A 22,201-nucleotide genomic window follows, 5' to 3' on the forward strand; every position below is an offset into this window, starting at 1 on the left:
TGTAGGCCTTCCAATGCAGTGTCCTTCTGATACATCTAATACAGCTGGAGTGACTAGATGAACTATTGACCAGGTGACTGGGTGCACGTTATTTTAATTGAATCAGTAAAGTACATCTACATTTGATGTATGAGTGTAAAGGAAACACTGACATGAAAGTCAAATTTACAACATGTTAACCTTTTTAATGGTTCAAATATCCAGATCAAATGTCTCATCTAGTTGAATGAATGAATACCAGGAACAGTTTTAGTCAAAGGAGAGATTATTGACCAACTAGTGAGAGAGGAGTCAGGGTCTTACATGGCTGACAGACAGATCAAATAGATGGACACCATGGAGTTAGTTAAAGGACTCATCATGAAGCTGTTTTTGGAGTGGACATTGTGCTGTGAATTATGGGAAAATATGAGTCTTCTAGCTAACTTCATTATGGACTTCTTACTGATGCTGGACCCCAACATGCCAATGCAGGTGAAAGTGGAGACATAAAAAAAACAACATTAAAACTCACAAATAAAAAGAAATCTATATATTATAATGTATGGCAACACTATCGAGTCATTATCATTATGTCCGCTAGCTATATGTATAGATGACTTGTTCATTCCAATACTATTAGGGTTTATTGATCAGCATTTCAAACGTGTGAAGAAGGAAAAATAATCTGAACACAGACAGAAAGAGACCAGGTTGCATTATTAATGAACACTCAAAAAGTAACACTTGGTAACTAGCGAAAACAAACCAGGTGAGTATGTCATAACTACTGAAGGGTCTAAGTCATTACTCACCTGCAGTGACCACTGGACAGCACCTTAGGTTATTGCAAAGGGTCAAAACTTGTTAGCGAAAAACATGAACAATAAAATAAATCAAAACGTGTGATAACATAAAATGGGTCATTCTGGCCATACACCAGGAGATACATTTCAATTCTGATAATATGCCAAGAAAAAATTAAAATCACTTTAAAAAGGTGATTGGAAAAAAGGTACATTATGAAGAATCAATTTTCTACACTAAGATTTAACAAATTGCAATACACTATGTTTTTATATATTTTTTAATCAAACAATTTGAGGCTGTATCAAAAACTTGGTAAAAAAAAACGTAGAGATTTTATCAACCATGTCTGTGTTTTCTGCAATTAGGTTATTAGGAAGTCCCAATTAAACCCCCCACCCCCACCCCCCCACCCCCCCCCCACCCCCCACTGCAACAATGCCCTTTGAAATATGTGAATGAATGTTGTATCCCTTTCAGAACAATCTGGATCACTTTCAACAGGACCTAACTGTTTCCCGCATAATAACTATGAGAACAAGAGCTTCCTTGCTACATAAAAAAATAATTACCCCTTGTCTAAAATAAACTGCAGGAGTCTTTTTCCATATCTGATTTACACAAATGTTATTGAATTATAAATACACTTATTATTATTTCAACAGGCGAATCAATAGTTATTTACAGAAGACACTTGTCGTATCACCACAAAGGCAGAATGGCATTGAAATTGTCAATGTTATGATCATATTAGGACAATGATCATATAGTGATAATCATAATATTCAGATAAGGGAGCTTTAAATAATAATAATAAAAAAGTGGGACATTCAATTGTTATTTATCGTATTTCAGTCTTGAATGATTCGGGTGGCTTTGGGAAACCTAGGCAAGTTAAGTGTAAACTGTACATGTAATACTACGCTGGCCAGGGTGGACGAAAATCATGGTTGTCATTGCGGCCCTACACTCTAACATAGGCTATTGGTAGTGCTTGTTTAGCCTGGACTAGTCTTGGACTCTCTATTGTCTATTGGGTTGCACCATACCTTTCTGATCGGGGAAAAAGAGATCCTGCAGGCTATTTCAGTCAGGAGATCTCCTCCAGCACCACCACCAAAACAACACTATTACGATCAGATACTTTTCCAAATATACAGAGATTCTGCAGGCTAGTTCAATCAGGAGATCTCCTCCACCACCACCACCAAAACCATACTATTACTACCTATCAGATACTTCTCCCAATATACATTGGATTTAAAAGAAAACAAAAAAGAAAACATTTCTAATTATGTTTTTACGCTACCTTTGTAATGCATATCGTCACTAGACATTGTGTGAATAAGGATACAAACATACAATTAGTGTTAAAAGGCAAACCTTATTGAACGAACCGACCGGCTGACCAGCCTAGAGGCAGGCTGTCCTAGATCCACATCATTATGTTGCTTTTGTTTTGGATCATAGAACGCTTCCTCTCTATTAGAAACCTTTTAGCCTACAGTGTGTTTGTTTCTTGTCTTCTTGTATTATTCAATATAGAAAATAAAGAGAGCTGTTAGGCAAGTAGTTGGATTTAAGTCAGTCCAAAAACAACAGAAAGAAAACAACAACAAAATGCACAAAGTAAAGCAAAAGCCCATTTAGTCTCAAACTGAGAAATAAAAATAATTGAGACAGGAGGGGCATGTCTTTCCAAACTAGTTGTTCAGCTTTAGCCAGTGAGATGACAAGAGACTGAATAGCATCCTTAATGTGGCTGCTGTTACCACGGCTACCACCTAGTTCTCCCTCCGTTCTATCTTTCAACTTCAACTCAGCCTTGATCACATCACCCCAAAACCCTCCCAACCCAAAGTACAAAGTTCGTTCCCACTTCGCCACAGAGCCTCTACCCTCCTCCCACCCCTCATTTCCAAACAAGACGAGACTGGTGCGAGACCGTTAAAAAGTCCCCCTGCTTCCCTCCTCCCTTCATGGAGGAGCCAGCTAACCTTAGGGGGGTACGTATGGTGGGGGGGATCTGTAGGGGGTCATGTTCTTTGGACGAGAGCCTTTTCCTTCCATGGGGGCGGTGAAGGGGGGCGGGGGCTGGTAGGGAGGAGCGTTGGGATCTTCGTCCCTGAGAGCGGTGTACTCCCCCAGGAGGTCATGGTTCAGGGGGGTGGTCTCTGGACTGGCCATGCTGGGGTACTCCGGCGGAGGCAGAGGGGGCTTCTCTTCCTGGAGGATGAGGGGCATGGAGGAGGATGGCGGGGGTTTGGAGTCATCAAGCTCATCTGCAAATATAATCGGCACCCCCTTCTTGATGAAGGTCGCTTGGTCTTCGATGGTCAGCTTGCCCTTGCGTTTCTTGCGGTAGCAGATCATGGCAATGATGCCAGCGATCAGCAAAATGGCCGCCACCACCACAGCAGGGATGACCGTGTGGAGGTAAACGTCGTCCGTGCTTTGCCGTCCAGTGCCCATCGCTGGAGTTGCCGCTGGCGGGATAGGAACAGTGATTTCGCCTGGGGGCACAAACATGTAGTTTCGGCAGATGCCTGTCCCTTTGACCTTGATGTCAATGGGTTTGAAGTCAGGTTCCATGGCAGAGACGAAGGTCTGGGATGGCCTCCCCTGGACGTCAGATATCCTCCGGGACATGGTCTGGATCTGCTCTTTGGGACAAGGGTTTTGCTGGAGACTGTTGTTGGTCCACTCCACCACGATGGATCCTTTGGTGATGTTCCTCAGCGTGATCGTGCTGCTGTTGCGGTCGCCGAATGAGTACGCTAGCTTCTTGACAAGCATGATCTTCTTGTTGATATCGTTAGTCACCTGGCGGGGTTCACCATGAAAGCGGGCCTGGAACAGTACTGGGGACTTACCATTGGAAGCCCATCGGTTCACACGGACCTCAAAGGCGTCAATTGCATTCAGACCACCCTTATCAGTTGCCTGCATGAAATACTCATGTTTACCAACATGATTTGAGTCAGGCAGGCCATATAGCAGCTGGCTTGTGCTATTGAACTTTATCCAGGAGTCGTCCCCAACCACCTCATTGTGGTTCATTCGCAAGGTCAACCTCAGCTTGTCTGTCGTGCCGTCCTCCTTGTCAAAGAACGTATCGGATGGGATCTTCACTTCAAAATATGTGCCCACAAAGGCGTTGACCTGATCGATGGGGTTGCGTAGATCTGGTTTCTCGTTGCTTGGGTCAGGCACGGCAGGCGAAAGGGTGGTGCGCCTGGCTGGTTTGGCTGTGGTGGTTTTGGGTATTGGGGTGGTCTTGGGTCTCTTTGGTCTCTTGGTTGGCTTTCTGGTGGCAACTGGGGTGGTCGGGGGGAGTATTGGCGTGAGATCAGGAAGGGAATGCCTGGTCATCGTGGGTTGAATCGAGATGGTACTAGTGGACTCTATCACTCTGGTGGGGAGGGCCACACTCTGGGTGGGAGTGTGGGCATAGGAGTCTCTGACACGGATTGTGGGCTTCATGGGCAAGGGCACTGGCCCCCTCATGGGTGGGGCCGAGCTGTCTGTAGGGGTGGCGATAGCGGGGGATGTGACAGTGGGTACGATGCGAACAGGAGGCTCCACCACAGAGGGTGGAGGAACCACAGTTAGAACTGGGGTAGGTGTGTTGTTCAACTGGCGCCTCACCCGTTTGGGGATATGAGGTTTCTTGTTGGCGATGTGCCAACCGACCACGGGGTATCCCAACTGAGCCGACATCGTGCCTTCTTTGGCAGGCGCCTGAACGCTGCTGATGTTAGGGACGTTACTTTGATCCAGGGAACAACCCAGTTTCCACGAGAGGAGAGCTCCGTTCTCCACCACCTTCTTGGCATTTCCTGGTCCAGCCATGAAGGCGGACATGTCAAACAATCTGTTGTTAACCACGGGAAGAATCTTCATGTGCTGCAGCGCCACGCCAGAGAACTTCTTCATCTTGCCCAGCAGCTCTACCCTCTGTCTGGAATTCATTTTGGTCAGGTCCGCATCCAGAATAACTGTGAGCACCGTTACCGGTTCCTCATTACCACAAACGAATGGCTGCACGTCATTGTTAGACGTTGACTGGATTGCCAGCTGGATGGGGTCGCTGTCGGCATGTTCCTCTGGGTAAACCTCGATGGAGAAGACATCCTGGCTGCCGTTGGATGTGGAGACGGAGATGTAGTGGACACCTTTGTCATTCTCCAGTGGTAGACCCTGTAGAACGTTGCTCTTCGTGTCCCAGTGAAGCCATGACGGTAGCGTTTCCTTGCCTGACTCAGTTATCTGGAAAAAACAGAGTTGATAAGTATTTATTTCCTCAAAGAACATGAAATAATTACAATAACCACATGACAAATCATAATTTTATACAACATTGACTATTTCAGCTCTATTAACTGAACAACTGTTTCTTTGATAATTTGACATGTTTAGAATTTATTAATTCAAATCTGCAGTAGAGAAGGAGAGAATATAAATAGATCCAATATTTTGTTTCTGAAATAAGATTGATGGAAAACATTTTCAGGCTCATTTTTACCTTTGTAAATGTAAATACAGTATCTCACAGAAGTGAGTACACCCCTCACATTTTTGCTAATATTTGATTATAACTTTTCATGTGGAAATGACACTTTGCTACAACGTATAGTAGTGTACAGCTTGTATAACTGTGTAAATTTGCAGTTCCCTCAAAATAACTCACAGCCATTAATGTTGAAACCGTTGGCAACAAAAGTGAGTACACCCCTAAGTGAAAATGTCAAAATTGGGCCCAATTAGCCGTTTTCCCTTCCCACTGTCATGTGACTCGTTAGTATTACAAAGTCTCAGGTGTGAATGGGGAGCAGGTGTGTTAAATTTGGTGTTATCGCTCTCACACTCCCTCATACTGGACACTGGAAGTTCAACATGGCACCTCATGGCAAAGAACTCTCTGAAGATCTGAAAAATATAATTGTTGCTCTACATAAAGATGGCCTAGGCTATAGGAAGATTGCCAAGACCCTGAAACTGAGCTGCAGCACGATGGCCAAGACCATACAGCAGTTTAACAGGATAGGTTCCACTCAGAACAGGCCTCGCCATGGTTGACAAAAAAAGTTGAGAGCACATTCTCAGCGTCATATGCAGAGGTTGTCTTTGGGAAATGGACGTAAGAGTGCTGCCAGCATTGCTGCAGAGGTTGAAGGGGTGGGGGATCAGCCTGTTGGGCATCAGACTATACGCCACACACTGCATCAAATTGGTCTGCATGGCTGTTGTCCCAGAAATAATCCTCTTCTAAAGATGATGAACAAGAAAGCCTGCAAACAGTTTGCTGAAGACAAGCAGATTAAGGACATGGATTACTGGAACCATGTCCTGTGCTCTGATGAGACCAAGATCAACTTATTTGGTTCAGATGGTGTCAAGCGTGTCTGGCGGCAACCAGGTGAGGAATACAAAGACACGTTTGCCTTACCTACAGTCAAGCATGGTGGTGGGAGTGTCATGGTCTGGGGATGCGTGAGTGCTGCCAGCACTGGGGGGCTACAGTTCATTGAGGGAACCATGAATGCCAACATGTACTGTGACATACTGAAGCAGAGCATGATCCCCTCCCTTCGGACACTGGGTCGCAGGGCAGTATTCCATCATGATAATGACCCCAAACACACCTCCAAGACGACCACTGCCTTGCTAAAGAAGCTGAGGGGTAAAGGTGATGGACTGGCCAAGCATGTCTCCAGACCTAAACCCTATTGAGCTTCTGTGGGGCAGCTTCAAACGGAAGGTGGAGGAGCGCAAGGTCTCTAAGCTCCGTGATGTCGTCATGGAGGAGTGGAAGAGGACTCCAGTAGCAACCTGTAAATCTCTGGTGTACTCCATGCCCAAGAGGGTTAAGGGAGTCCTGGAAAATAATGGTGGCCACACAAAATATTGACACTTTGGGCCCAATTTGGACATTTTCACTTAGGGGTGTATTCACCTTTATTGCCAGCGGTTTAGACATTAATGTCTGTGTGTTGTGTTATTTTGAGGGGACAGCAAATTTACACTGTTATACAAGCTGTACATTCACTACTTTACATTGTAGCAAAGTATCATTTCTTCAGTAATGACACATAATCAAATATTTACAAAAAAGTGAGGGGTCTACTCACTTTTGTGAGATACTGAATATCTAAAAAAAAAAATGTATACATAACATTTATGCTGCAAGATATTTTTTCTGCAATAGCAAACGTTCTTGAATTCAGATTTTGCATAGTATACGGTGAGTGACCTTTTTCTACACCAGGATACATTTCCATTCACAAGCCTGTTTAGAACTATCAGACTCAGGGAAACAAATATAATTCATCCATTTATGGAATAATACATGGACAAAATAAGATTTTACACGTGATCAACTGCAACCCTAGCACTTTTCCTAGAGTTTCACAGCTGGGCAGAACACCTGTGCAACTGATGAGGTCAGTGATGAACTAAGTTCAACACACCTGGCCTTTCAGGTCGATTAAATCAAAGACGTGAAATGGTTTGTGGTTCTCTGGGACTGCGTTTGATTTGGAGTTACATTACGTCACCAGCACAACATCAGGCCTGCAGGCCAGCACAACATGACTAGACAGAAGACATGCAGGGAAATGAATCAATAAACCTTAACTAGTTCTTTGCTTTCCTGCCATCCCAACACGTTCATTTTTGCATTGTTGATTAATTAACCATAGCTTGAAACTCTGGATGGATCATTAATGTACCAGTATGTACAGTGGATATAAAAAGTCTACACCCTCCTGTAAAAATGCCAGGTTCTTGTGATGTAAAAGAATGAGACCATTTTTTCGTCAGAACTTTTTCCACATTTAATGTGACCTATAACGTGAACAATTCAATTGAAAAACAAATAAAATACTCACAATAACCTGGTTGCATAAGTGTGCACACCCTTAAACTAATACTTTGTTGAAGCACCTTTTGATTTTATTACAGCATTCAGTCTTTTAAGGTAGGAGTCTATTAGCAATGCACATCTTGACGTGGCAATATTTGCCCACTCTTCTTTGCAAAAGCGCTCCAAATATGCCAGATTGCAAGGCCCCAGTTCCAGCTGAAGAAAAACAGCCCCAAAGCATGATGCTGCCAGTATACAGCTATCACCAGGGGAGTGTGGATGTAACCAGTATGCAGCTATCACCAGGGGAGTGTGTATGTATCCAGTATACTGCTATCACCAGGGTAGTGTGTATGTATCCAGTATACTGCTATCACCAGAGGAGTGTGTATGCAACCAGTATACAGCTATCACCAGGGGAGTGTGTATGTAACCAGTATACAGCTATCGCCAGGGGAGTGTGTATGTAACCAGTATACAGCTATCACCAGGGGAGTGTGTATGTAACCAGTATACAGCTATCACCAGGGGAGTGTGTATGTAACCAGTATACAGCTATCACCAGGGGAGTGTATATATCCAGTATACAGCTATCACCAGGGGAGTGTGTATGTAACCAGTATACAGCTATTACCAGGGAAGTGTGTATGTAACCAGTATACAGCTATCACCAGGGGAGTGTGTATGTAACCAGAATACAGCTATCACCAGGGGAGTGTGTATGTAACCAGTATACAGCTATCACCAGGGGAGTGTGTATGTAACCAGTATACAGCTATCACCAGGGGAGTGTGTATGTAACCAGTATACAGCTATCACCAGGGGAGTGTGTATGTAACCAGTATACAGCTATCACCAGGGGAGTGTATATGTAACCAGTATACAGCTATTACCAGGGAAGTGTATGACCAGTAAAGAGACGTCACCAGGGGAGTGTGTATGTAACTAGTATACAGCTATCACCAGGGGAGTGTGTATGTAACCAGTATACAGCTATCACCAGGGGAGTGTGTATGTAACCAGTATACAGCTATTACCAGGGAAGTGTATGACCAGTAAAGAGACGTCACCAGGGGATTAATAGAAACAGCAACTGGGTTTTTCCAGCATTCAGTCCCTCAGCCTGACAAGCATGCGCACATGCACGCACGCCCACATCACTGCTACCCCCACCCCCTAACCCAGCATCAGAGCAGATGTGGCTATTTTAGAACAAACTTTGACAGCTTTGGTGATGGGTAATGTGGTTATGTATCCAAAAGCTCCTGGCTGCTATCACCCGGAGAGGATGAGATGATGTCTGTCTGTGTGTGTGTGTTTGTGCGTGAGCGTGTGATGAGGATAAGTTGGCATATGTGTGTGTGTGTCTGTTTGTGCGCGGGCATGTGATGAGGATGAGATGGTGTGTGTGTGTGTGTGCGTGTTTGTGCATGTGAAGAGGATGAGATGATGTCTGTGTGTGTGTGTGTGTCTGTCTGTGTGTTTGTGCGCAGGCATGTGATGAGGATGAGATGGTGTGTGTGTGTGTGTGTGCGTGTTTGTGCGCGGGCATGTGATGAGGATGAGATGGTATGTGTGTGTGTGTGTGCGTGTTTGTGCGCGGGCATGTGATGAGGATACTGAGTGCACAGAAGTCTGCACATGTCTCCCAACTTTAATAGTGAAGTTAATTAAACCATGAGTCTCGATAATCTCATCAAAGACACTAATGTGCGTCCTAAATGCCACACTTCCCGCTATAACAGGGCACTATCTGTCTGGTTAAAAGTAATGCATTAGGTGGCTAAATGGGGAAAAGGAGGCCATTTGTACCCCCTCCCCCAAAACTGTTTGAAGAATACTGTACAGATTTGTGCTCACAGCTCCCCAACCCAGAGTGACTATCAGCTTCCATGATAACACATGATATAACAGCGCCTGGAGAGAGGATGGATGGATCTATGAGGTCATGGAGGAGAGAGATAGAATAGATGGATCTAAGAGGTCTTGGAGGAGAGAGAGAGAGGATGGATGGATCTATGAGGTCATGGAGGAGAGAGAGAGAGGATGGATGGATCTATGAGGTCATGGAGGAGAGAGAGAGGATGGATGGATCTATGAGTTCAAGGAGGAGAGATAGAGAAGATGGATGGATCTATTTGGTCATGGAGGAGAGAGATTAAGGATGGATGGATCTATGAGGTCATGGAGGAGAGAGAGAGAGGATGGATGGATCGATGAGGTCATGGAGGAGAGAGAGAGAGGATGGATGGATCTATGAGGTCATGGAGGAGAGAGAGGGAATAGATGGATCTATGAGGTCATGGAGGAGAGAGAGGGAATAGATGGATCTATGAGGTCATGGAGGAGAGAGAGAGAGGATGGATGGATCTATGAGGTCTTGGAGGAGAGAGAGAGAGGATGGATGGATCTATGAGGTCATGGAGGAGAGAGAGAGAATAGATGGATCTATGAGGTCATGGAGGAGAGAGAGAGGATGGATGGATCTATGAGGTCTTGGAGGAGAGAGAGAGAGGATGGATGGATCTATGAGGTCATGGTGGAGAGAGAGAGAGGATGGATGGATCTATGAGGTCATGGAGGAGAGAGAGAGGATGGATGGATCTATGAGTTCAAGGAGGAGAGATAGAGGGGATGGATGGATCTATGAGGTCATGGAGGAGAGAGAGAGGATGGATGGATCTATGAGGTCATGGAGGAGAGAGAGAGAGGATGGATGGATCTAAGAGGTCATGGAGGAGAGAAAGAGAGGATGGATGGATCTATGAGTTCATGGAGGAGAGAAAGAGAGGATGGATGGATCTATGAGGTCATGGAGGAGAGAGAGAGGATGGATGGATCTATGAGTTCATGGAGGAGAGAAAGAGAGAGGAACTGATGGACAATGATTGATAAAAATCTAAAGTTAAAGCAACTTTGGTAGGAGTTTCAGTGAGCATGACAGCTGCTCAACTTGCTGATGTTTCACAGCATCACGTCGCCGGTTCTCTACCCAAATGAACACTTCCAAAATATGGCAACATTATTCAAATCTATTTAAGAGTCCCACCACCTGTAATTTGTGGGCCTGCTTCAGTACCTGTGACGTGAAGGATGGGTTGGGCATGACATTTTGTCTCCACCTCTCAGGAACGACCTTTGCGATTAAATTCAGCCAACTTTATTTTGGTATCTACACAGAGCACAAAATGGATATTGGAATGTACTGCAGTAATGTGTGATAAGAAAGCAACCAAACATCAACTGGAAAGAATATCCATTGGATATTTGTTTGTTCCTCTCTCTGTTTTTCCTGCTTAAAATGTATTAGAAGAAAAGGTCAGAGTTGAGGAACCTAAGACTTTCTCCTCCAATTGGCATTGAGAATGAGACGATGACACAGGCAGTTTTCAAGTACAATTTTCCATCCTTGGATTCGGTTTTATTATTGTACATTCTGTCAGTACATCGGATTTATAGCAGATACAGACATTTCCATATTTTGGTTTGCGCACAATGTATTTTGACATTATAGCGTTTGTTAAGCTGGGTAATGGTATTCTGAATGGCTTCTTTCTGCCACTACTGCCGAGATACTAGCCTAATTGGCTTTATACAGTGTTCTAGAAATGAAACACAGAGCATTCTCCACATGGCAGTCAGGCTACTCTTTTCAATCACAACACACCTCTATAAATAAACCAAACAACAGGAACCTAACATCCACTTATTTTCCAGCCGCCTCCATTCACCCTCCTGTGACGGGACACACTCCAGATGGTAGCCAAGGCGGTTTACATGCAAACACACGTCTGTTCGCCCTGCCGCCACACACACACACACACACACACACCCTCCGATACCCCTATCACATATTCCACTGAAGATGAACAAAAACGAACGACAGAGTGGAAAAAGAATGTGCCACTGCATTATATGAAAAAATAATCAAGAGTGGGAAATGAAAAAGCCCGTTGGAGTTGGGAGAGAATGAGACCCATTGTTGAGGTGAACTTGAGGAGGAGCAGCACAGGAAAAAGGCACCCATTGTCACACGGGCCTGATTCCAGAGGAATAGATAACATTCATGGAGGAGGAGATAATGAGGGGGAAGAGTGACTGAAGCATGTCTTTGTGATACTGGATGATGCGGTGAGGGCTGAAATGTGGAGAGGGAGGGCTGGGGAGACTGACTGAAGCATGTCTTTGTGATATGAAGTGGTGATGGCTGAAATGCAGAGAGGGAGGAGATTGGAAGAAGAGAGAGGGTGACGGAGAGAGACGGAGTCCCGACGCACAGAGGTAGAGAGGTAGGGAGGGAGGGAGGGAGGTGGAGGGACACAAGCTTTGGCACTGCTAATTCTTTCCACTGGAAAATCTGACTGAACGAGCGTTGAGAGGGATGGGGTAGCGAGGGAGGGAGGGAAAGAGAGGACAGAGAAGCATGAAAGGAAGTCGGATGTTTAGAAAAAACAGTCTCTCTTCAAATCCAGGGCATTTTCAAACCGTTAAACAGTTACATTAATGTATTTTATTTACATAATTGTGTTTTATTTAAATTACTGTATTTTAGTTACATGACTGTATTTCATTTACATTAGGGTATTTTATTTACATGACTGTATTTCATTTAAATTAGTGTATTTTATTTACATAATAGCATTTTATTTAGATTACTGTATTTTATTTACATAATTGTATTTTATTAAAATTACTGTATTTTATTTACATGACTGTATTTTATTTAAATTACTGTATTTTAAGTTACATGACTGTATTTCATTTAAATTAGGGTATTTTATTTACATGACTGTATTTTATTTAAATTACTGCATTTTATTTACATAACTGAATTTTATTAACATTACTGTATTTTATTTACATGACTGTTTTTATTTTAAATTACTGTATTTATTTTAAATTACTATATTTTATTTAATTGATTGTATTTTATTTACATGACTGTATTTTATAGCCATTTGGTTGTAGAGGGATATGTACTATTGCCTACAGCTCAGCCGTGGAGGAAAAGTAGTTGCCACTGTTGAAAACACTGTGGATCATGGAAAACAGTGTTATCTAGCCTTTGTCAAAAAAGACTGATGATGTCAGTATGGCAACCCCAGAAAACTCCCTGTAAACGTCTACTACACTCTATATTTCTTCAAACCAGGAGGTCATGTGGGTCAAAGTGTGAAAAGACCTATGACCTCAGTGAATCTGCAGGCACCCACGGTGAGGAGTTCTTTTCTAAGGGAGTCACTGCAGCATGATGACACCAGGAAATCCCAGCAGACAAAGCCTCCCCAAAGCCAAGCCCAACTGAATCACCCATGCGGATTCCTAGCCCCTCGTCAGCTAGTGGCACTGTCAAGGCTTATTCTGTGGTGGTTAGCTTGGTGCTACAGAAGAGTGCCTAAGGCTGCTGTGCCACCGGGAGGTCATTTTTGTAAATAAATGTTGTCATAAACATTTGAGTGATTGCTGAATATGACCTATTTTCACGCACGCACACACACACATACACGCACACACACATGCGCGCACACACACGCACACACACATGCGCGCACACACACGCGCACATGCAAACACAAACATTCAAACACACAAACAACCACATAAAAACACATTCACTCATGCATGGAAACACACAGAAACACGCACACAGTTCATTCCTGGTTAGGACAAAAAGAATGTGGGCAGCTTAATTGTAACAGTTCCATCCCACAGACCAGAGAGCTGCTTCACTTCCCATCTTCCTCTGGTCGCCAATATGGCTGCATTGCCGACAGAGAATCTGGTCAAATGTAGTGGAAAATCAAGGGAATGGGGTGTAATTTCGGACTCCTAAGAAATGAGGTGACCTTCAACAAACGAGTCATTAAGCTCTCTCTGTGAAGAAAAAATAAAGAAATGAAAAAAACTATTGCTTGCAGTTACATTAATGAGTAGTCATATGCAGGAGAGTGAAAATACGCTGACCTGAGTTGAACCACGGCAGGGATGAAGAGTGAATAGATGAAGAGCAGGAGTATGGATAAAGAAAAGCTATTGGAGCATGAAAACATGCATACAAAACAATAATAATAACTATTAAAATTGGGTTTTTAGAACCTGTGTTACTGTTTCTGATCAGAGGTTTCACATATCAGGCATATTTTCAGATCCTTAAATTATTTGTGTCACATATTCCTCAATGTTTTATTCTGTTCTGCTCCAGTGTGTTCTGGTGAGAAGATGTGTGACACGTTGTTGACCTTTAGAGTGGATAAATAAATACAGTAGTAGAAAGGAGAAGTTGTCATATTTTTGTATATGAGGACATGAGTCAAATAAGTTGAAGTCTAACGAGGCATATCACAAGTACATCCAAGGACACACACACACATACAATTCAGATAGGGCTGAATAATAAACTATTCACACAAAGGAAAATAATTATACTTAGGTTTTAAAATCCACTTAGACAATTACTTCCCAAGTTCAAATTTAGACCCGAAACCTGCTGCTAAATCTCCTTGAACTAAGACCAGAACAATCTATTACAGGCCCCAGACAGAATTAGGACCAGCCTAAAACTGGAGCAGTCAAAACTATGACAAGTCAATACTAGGACCAGCCAGAACAAGGACCAGCCAGAATCAGTATCAGCCAGAACCAGGACCAGCCAGAACTAGGACCAGCCAGAACTAGGCAGAGCCAGAACTAGGACCAGCCAGAACTAGGCACAGCCAGAACCAGTATCAGCCAGAACCGGGACCAGCCAGAACCAGTATCAGCCAGAACCAGTATCAGCCAGAACCAGGACCATCCAGAACTAGGACCAGCCAGAACCAGGACCAGCCCGAACTAGGCACAGCCAGAATCAATATCAGCCAGAACCAGAACCAGCCAGAACCAGAACCAGCCAGAACCTGTATCAGCCAGAACCAGGACAAGCCAGAACGAGGATCAACCAGAACCAGGACCAGCCAGAACCATTATCTGCCAGAAACAGGACCAGGACTAGCCTGAACCAGGCTAAACAACACCAGGGAAAGATGGAGGGATACACAACATTTCTGTAAGACCCATTAGCAGTCACACTGAATGGATCTGGCTACATCTGACCAGAGAACGGAGAATGACTCACATCTCCTACCCATTTTTATCTTGGCTCCTCCATCCATCCTACTAATACAAGTTTTCCGCTGCAACACTGCCAAGCCTAACTGGGTTTTAGCCTGGGACGGGTTCAGGGAAAAAGATACAAAAAAAGATCCCGCCTGCCAGGTTGCCTTCGCGGGAGAGAGGAGAGGAGGAGAGAGGAGAGGAGGAGAGAGGAGAGGAGGAGTGCAGTAGTCTCACAAACACATCCACAGGGAAGCCTAGACAACAGGAATATCCGTCACAGTTTATCAGGGACAGCGTGATTTAACTGTAACAGATCGACAAGCCAGGACACAGCCAAGCAAACCGGACATATTTCTCTGTCTCTGCATCTCCCTGTGTTTAAAGGCCTCCTCCTACCATGTACTGGCTGATATACAAACCCCCAAGGCTGCATATGGTGGAGGAAAATGAACACAACATTTTAACACCAATTTAAGTCTCGTATATGTGTATTTTCTAAGCTCTTCCTAAAAAGATGTCCCATGTGCGTGGACGTAGTTTAACAGAAACACGCTGGGGTCACCGGGACATATTTTGGCAATAGTCAGCTGAACACAGGCCTCAGGGTAAATGACATGCCTTGGTTAGAGAGTTCAACAGATCCTGAGGTTCTTAGGGACCTTTTATGAGACATCCTTTGGATTCTTTTAGTACACGAAACATTTGAGAAGGAAGAACAGCCAACGTTATTCCAACTGTTCTATACACAATTGTGTGTAAATAGGCCATGATGGAAAGGCTTTAGGTTTGAAGTTATATTGTAAATAGATGGAAAGGCTTTAGGGTTGAAGTTATATTGTAAATAGATGGAAAGGCTTTAGGGCTGAAGTTATATTGTAAATAGATGGAAAGGCTTTAGGTTTGAAGTTATATTGTAAATAGATGGAAAGGCTTTAGGGTTGAAGTTATATTGTAAATAGATGGAAAGGCTTTAGGTTTGAAGTTATATTGTAAATAGATGGAAAGGCTTTAGGTTTGAAGTTATATTGTAAATAGATGGAAAGGCTTTAGGTTTGAAGTTATATTGTAAATAGGCCATGATGGAAAGGCTTTAGGTTTTAAGTTATATTGTAAATAGATGGAAAGGCTTTAGGTTTGAAGTTATATTGTAAATAGGCCATGATGGAAAGGCTTTAGGTTTTAAGTTATATTGTAAATAGGCCATGATGGAAAGGCTTTAGGTTTGAAGTTATATTGTAAATAGATGGAAAGGGTTTAGGCATGAAGTTATATTGTAAATAGGCCATGATGGAAAGGCTTTAGGTTTGAAGTTATATTGTAAATAGGCCATGATCAGAAAACACAGAGGTTTGACCATTCAACCAAATGTTTGCCAGGCAGCTCCCTCCCCACAAGGAAACATCAATATTACAATATTTATTAAGTTCTTGAAACTGTGAATAATTTTTTATTCCATCATGCATCTAAATTAAAGATGCTTATTTTGACACAAGCAGACAGGTTTGCCAGCAGGCATTCACGTGTGTGTAGCAGCCATACCAAAGCACGTATGCACACAGACTCTCATGCATCTCTAATCTGTAGACCAATGCTAACCTTCAACTGAAATTGGCTTTATGTTTGTTTTGCTCCACAGACTACCTGTGTGTGAGAGGTGTGTGTGTGTGTGTGTGTGTGTGTGTGAAATCAAAGCAGCCTTTTCATCGGAGAGGAGTGATGTGTTCCTCCAACAACACATTCCTGTCAGTGGGCAGAGTGTGTGTGCGTATGTGAGTGTGTCTGTGGTTGTGTGTGTGGTTTAACCTTTATGAAGGTTAAAATTCAACCTCTCCCCATGAGAAAAAAAGCACATTCAGCTTTAAGAGTTACAGTTAGGTTAAAGGGGCACTGTGTAGAATCCTGACTGGTATAGTACTTGTTAGTCCAGGATGGTTTAGGGTGGGAAGGACAGTACTGACTGGTGTAGTACTTGTTAGTCCAGGATGGTTTAGGGTGGGAAGGACAGTACTGACTGGTATAGTACTTGTTAGTCCAGGATGCTTTCGGGTGGGAAGGACAGTACTGACTGGTATAGTACTTGTTAGTCCAGGATGCTTTAGGGTGGGAAGGACAGTACTGACTGGTATAGTACTGTTTTGCTTGTGTTTATGATAGTATTACAGTAAAAATCGTACATATTGCCCCTTTAAAAAAATTCTAAATTTGAGGGTTAAGGTTAGGCTTAGCAAAAATATGAATTTGAAAGGGAATCTTTTTGCTGGTCCCCACAAGAATAGTAAGATAAAAATATACAGCTGCGTAAAAAAAAAATGAAGAGACCACTGCACCTTTTTCTTTCCTTTCCCAAAAAGTTGAAAATAAAGTTTTGAGTGAGGAACAAAAGCGCTCAATTTGCAGTGGTCTCTTTGGTTAAAATTAAGAGACCACTGCAATTTGAGTGCTTCTGTTCTTCACTCAAAACTTTCCTTTTCAACGTTTTTGGAAAGTAAAGAAAAAGTGGTGCAGTGGTCTCAAAAAAGAATCCGGAACTGTATGTGGTTGCCTGTTACTGTGTGTTTATGTTGCGTGTGTTGTGTGTGTGTGTGCTATTGTGAGTCCATTATTCCCTGGGTGTATAAAAGTAGCCTCTTCTCTTCAGAACGTGCTCAGTGTTAGCATTCCATTAGCTGAGCTGTCAGGGTTGATTTCCCCAATATGCACAAAGGGCTCATGGTTTGGTGTTTGGTGCAAGGGACTTAAAAATGCGTTTGACAGGGCAGAAAGGCTCCTATGAATATAGGATTACTTCCACGGCCTGAGAGACTCTGAGATAGTTATCATGAGACTGGGCAACACAATGCGGGAATAAGTGCTGGGGTCATGCATTTCAAACCGTTGGCATGTTTCACAATCACCCTGGCAGAGTCCGGACCAGCGTCTGGGAAAAAGAAACTAACTAGCATACCAAAGATCCAGGGGTAAACTAGGTAAGCTCACTACTGACCCTGTCTACCAACTGGCTGGTCAACTGCGTCCTCATCGCAGCCATGTTTCTGGCATGTTTAAAACATTCAACATGCTGTTGCTCTAACATTACATATTAACTAGTCTCTCTGTGGGCTGAACATTGTACGCTGTTTTGCAACCAAATGTCCTAAAGGCAAATCCTGCGAATGAGATACTGGGTTGGCAGAAGGCTTTCAGAAGAGCTAGGTCACCCACATCTACACACAACACTATGGATTACATTACATGTTGTCAAATGCCTCTGCAGCCCACACATGTTTCCGTAGTAGATTGGTCTGTCTTTCACACAGATATAGATACAATGACCAGTATTCCTACTGGACCTTTGCCATGACACAGTAAATGGATCGTCCTTGAGGAGCCTCTAGAAGTTGACTGGACTCCACTTGCGTTAAATTCAGCTGATTGGATTTGATTTAGAAAGGCACACACGTCGATACCAGGTCCCTTTACAATGAATGGCAGAGCTAAAACCAATCTAAAAAGTCTATTGGTTCAAACCCCTGATATACAGAGTCCTGCAGTAATTATTGGTTCAAACCCCTGACATACAGAGTCCTGCAGTAACTATTGGTTCAAACCCCTGATATACAGAGTCCTGCAGTAATTATTGGTTCAAACCCCTGACATACAGAGTCCTGCAGTAACTATTGGTTCAAACCCCTGGTATACAGAGTCCTGCAGTAATTATTGGTTCAAACCCCTGACATACAGAGTAACTAGTCTCACCTTGGTGTTGCTGGTATAGTCGGTGTTCGCCTGGAACTTCATCTGAAACACCCGACCCACCACAGCCGACGAGTCAGGGAATCCTGCCGCTCCCCCCGCCTCCTGCCGGACTCTTGCCGCCGCTTGCTCCAAGGCCTCCAACCCCGCCTCTACCGCCTGGAAGTCTGATAGTATGAAGGAGTGCATGGAGGCCTCCAGCTCCCCGGGTCCCTCCACCAGCATGCCCCCCAGCGCCTCCACCTGTCCCTGGCCATTACCCAAAGGCCATGCCCCCTGAGCCTGGACTGCAGCTACCAGGATGGTCAGAAGCAGAATGACACCAGTCCTACTTCCAAGAGCCATGCTCCTTGGAGTGGACATCCCTCCTCCGGGCTCCATCCCTTCACACCCTCCTCTCCGTTTATTGCCCATTCTTTGTCTTTTGTTAACTTTCTGTCAAACAATGGAGGATGTCCACTGGAGAGAGCAGCATGCACCCCAGAACACCAGCCTCAAAGCTGATTCTACTGCAGGCTGATCCTACTGCAGGCTGACCTCCACTTTTCAACAGGGGTTCCCGCTCCCTCTTTCTCTCTGAGAATTCCCTCTTCTTTTGTTTGGGCTTTTTTTCGCTTCTTTTTTTGCTTTGTTCACTTCTTCCTGTTTCCTCTGGTCTTTGGTCAGAGGCTCTTCACTGGTTTGGAGACCCCATTGTTAAGTCAGCTTTTGAGACCTGGAGAAAGAGAAGAAACAGGGATTCATTAGGACAAGCTTTAAATAACGAGTTGTCTCAAAACTGCTCAACTGTTCAATATTTAGCCTCATCAACTTTTAAACACCTTGGAGTTCATTCTCCCTCTCTGTCGCTCTCCCTAACACCTCAGTGTTGGGTTCATTTGCTCTAGTCTACAAAAATCTCAATGTCAATAAGATCCCAGACGACAATCTGCAGACTTCCGTATTGTCGGTTCACAGGTGTGTAGCTATAGCAACATAATCAGATCAGCATTCAAACTCAGAGGAATTATATTAAATGACATTAAACTCAAAGAGGAGAAGAGGAGGAGAAAAAGGTGGAGAAGGAATAGGAGTAAAAGCGAGGCGATAGAGGTGAAGACACAAAAACACCTCTTGTTCTCTCCTCTTTCCATCTTCCTCATTCACTCCGTCCCTCCCCATCCCGCTCATGGCCTGGGTGAATATCCTGCCAGGACTGACCTGCCTTCCACAGTGACCTCCGAATGCAGCCTGGCTCCTGCAAACTGAAATGTGGTTAGACCAGAGGTCAGCCCACAAAACCAGCCTGGCTCCTGCAAACTGAAATGTGGTTAGACCAGAGGTCAGCCCACAAAACCAGCCTGGCTCCTGCAAACTGAAATGTGGTTAGACCAGAGGTCAGCCCACAAAACCAGCCTGGCTCCTGCAAACTGAAATGTGGTTAGACCAGAGGTCAGCCCACAAAACCAGCCTGGCTCCTGCAAACTGAAATGTGGTTAGACCAGAGGTCAGCCCACAAAACCAGCCTGGCTCCTGCAAACTGAAATGTGGTTAGACCAGAGGTCAGCCCACAAAACCAGCCTGGCTCCTGCAAACTGAAATGTGGTTAGACCAGAGGTCAGCCCACAAAACCAGCCTGGCTCAACTGAAGCCTTTCCGGGGAGTGTTGGGATGAATGGAGACCTTCTCTATTGTCTGGGGCCTGGCTGGTCAGCTAAGCCCACCACTGTTATTCATCAGGCGAATGAGAGCGTGTGTGTTTGTGTGTGTGTGTGTGTGTGCGTGTTTGTATGTGTGTGTGTGCGTGTTTGTATGTGTGTGTGTGCGTGTTTGTATGTGTTGTGTGTGTGCTTGTATGTGTGTGTGCACGCCTTTGAATGTGTGTGTGTGTGTGTTTGTATGTGTGTGTGTGTGTGTGTGTGTGTGTGTGTGTGTGTGTGTGTGTGTGGTCGGGGTCCAACTCCACAGCCCTATACAGCTGATTTCCCTTGAGGGAGTTCTCAGCCTCTCGTTGGGAACAACAGAGAGAAAGAGAACATCAGAATAAAAGAGAGAGGTGAACTGATGAAAAGGAGAAGAAAAGTGAGAGAGAGAAAGGTGATGGGGGACAGAAGTGATGGGGGACAGAGGTGATGGGGGACAGAGGTGATGGGGATAGAGGTAATGGGGGACAGAGGTGATGGAGGATAGAGGTGATGGAGGACAGAGGTGATACGGGACAGAGGTGATGGGGGACAGAGGTGATGGGGGACAGAGGTGATGGGGGACAGAAGTGATGGAGGATAGAGGTGATGGAGGACAGAGGTGATACGGGACAGAGGTGATGGGGGACAGAGGTGATGGGGGACAGAGGTGATGGGGGACAGAGGTGATGGGGGATAGAGGTGATGGGGGACAGAAGTGATGGAGGATAGAGGTGATACGGGACAGAAGTGATACGGGACAGAGGTGATGGGGGACAGAGGTGATGGGGGACAGAGGTGATACGGGACAGAGGTGATACGGGACAGAGGTGATACGGGACAGAGGTGATACGGGACAGAGGTGATACGGGACAGAGGTGATGGGGGACAGAGGTGATGGGGAACAGAGGTGAGAGGAAAAGCGATAGAGGGAACAATCATGCAGACAAAGAGGGATTTGGTCACTTGCTCCCTGGGGTTGATTGTTCCCCAGAGAAGAGGAACTTAACATAACTTTTATTAAACAACAATGGTCCCTAATCCTGTCAAGATGCCACTGTGAGTGCTGTGTCGTCAGTGCTCCAATCAACAGACTGCACAATTAAAATAAAATCTTAAAGTTGGGATGAGTGGTGACAAGAAGAAATTGAGGCCTAATGAATAACACCTATTCAAAGAAAACAACGATCAACCAGCAGCCTATTTTGGGAACACAATTGGTCAAAAGTGCAAGATGGAGGCAGTGAAAGCGTGGTTATTGAGTTGAAGCCTTGTACTCCCCCACCACCTCCTTCGGAAGCCCCTTCACTATTCAGCATGTACAATACCACTGATAGAACAAGCAGTGACCTGGCGGGCGGCAGTTTGAAAGGACTACAAAACCGCATCCTAAATGCCAGCCAGGTCCTCTTTCTAGTGCACTACTTTTGACATGGGTCCTTAGGCCCCCTGGACTTTAGGGTAGTGCACTAAGGGTTAGTTTGCCATTTGGGTTGCATGCAGAACGGTCTCCCCTCCAGTGGGGAGGAGATAAAGAGTTCTTTCAGCACGCTGAGAAGTGAGGAGAACTATTCAGAGGCTAAAAGGCCGTCATCACATCTCTGCATTCTTCTCTTCATCCATTGGACCACCTGTCACCCAGGCACGAGGAGGCCGGAGACCTTGTCGTCCAAAATCTCCAGAAAAAGGACCCGCCGAGTCCATCAGACAGGCATCAATGAGCACCCTCCCAAACATGTACGACATGAGTCAAGGGTCGGGTCCATAATGGGACCTTATTCTTCAGCGTTTTTAGGCCGCGGTCAAAAGCTCTGGGACCCAATCAGGCTGAACCTGAGCTCTGAGCTGTGCAATGGAATAGGTTTGGACTTCCTGATCGCCTTCAAAGGTAGAAAAAAAGAGAGATTTCATCAAAAGGAGCCAGATCAGAGGGGTCTGAAGCACTCAGCACTGGACCCTGAGACATCTTCAACGTCCACAGCCTTTGGAAAGGACACACGCAGAAAACTAATCATTATTCAGTTTGGTTCCTCAACTTGTCAAATGTTCATTCAACAAAAAA

General features: G+C 44.5%; 1 protein-coding gene across 4 annotated transcripts in view; it reads right to left on the minus strand.

The window, feature by feature from the left end:
• Positions 1-1,215: 1,215 nt before the first annotated feature.
• dag1 (dystroglycan 1) overlaps positions 1,216-22,201 on the minus strand; it is a 47,626-nt gene continuing 26,640 nt past the window's right edge. For 3 of the 4 annotated variants that reach the window (XM_010899140.5, XM_010899141.5, XM_010899142.5), the window contains exons 2-3: positions 18,482-19,193; positions 1,216-5,055 (exon numbers count right to left, since the gene is read on the minus strand). In XM_010899140.5, coding sequence (XP_010897442.4) covers positions 2,785-5,055; positions 18,482-18,892 — 2,682 coding nt within the window. In that variant the 5' untranslated portion in view covers positions 18,893-19,193 and the 3' untranslated portion in view covers positions 1,216-2,784. Of the gene's footprint in view, positions 5,056-18,481; positions 19,194-19,588; positions 20,081-22,201 lie in introns of those variants that run through there. The other variant, XM_034287409.1, reaches the window with a different exon arrangement.

Source organism: Esox lucius, chromosome 17 (assembly GCF_011004845.1).
Source record: "Esox lucius isolate fEsoLuc1 chromosome 17, fEsoLuc1.pri, whole genome shotgun sequence".
NCBI lineage: Eukaryota > Metazoa > Chordata > Actinopteri > Esociformes > Esocidae > Esox > Esox lucius.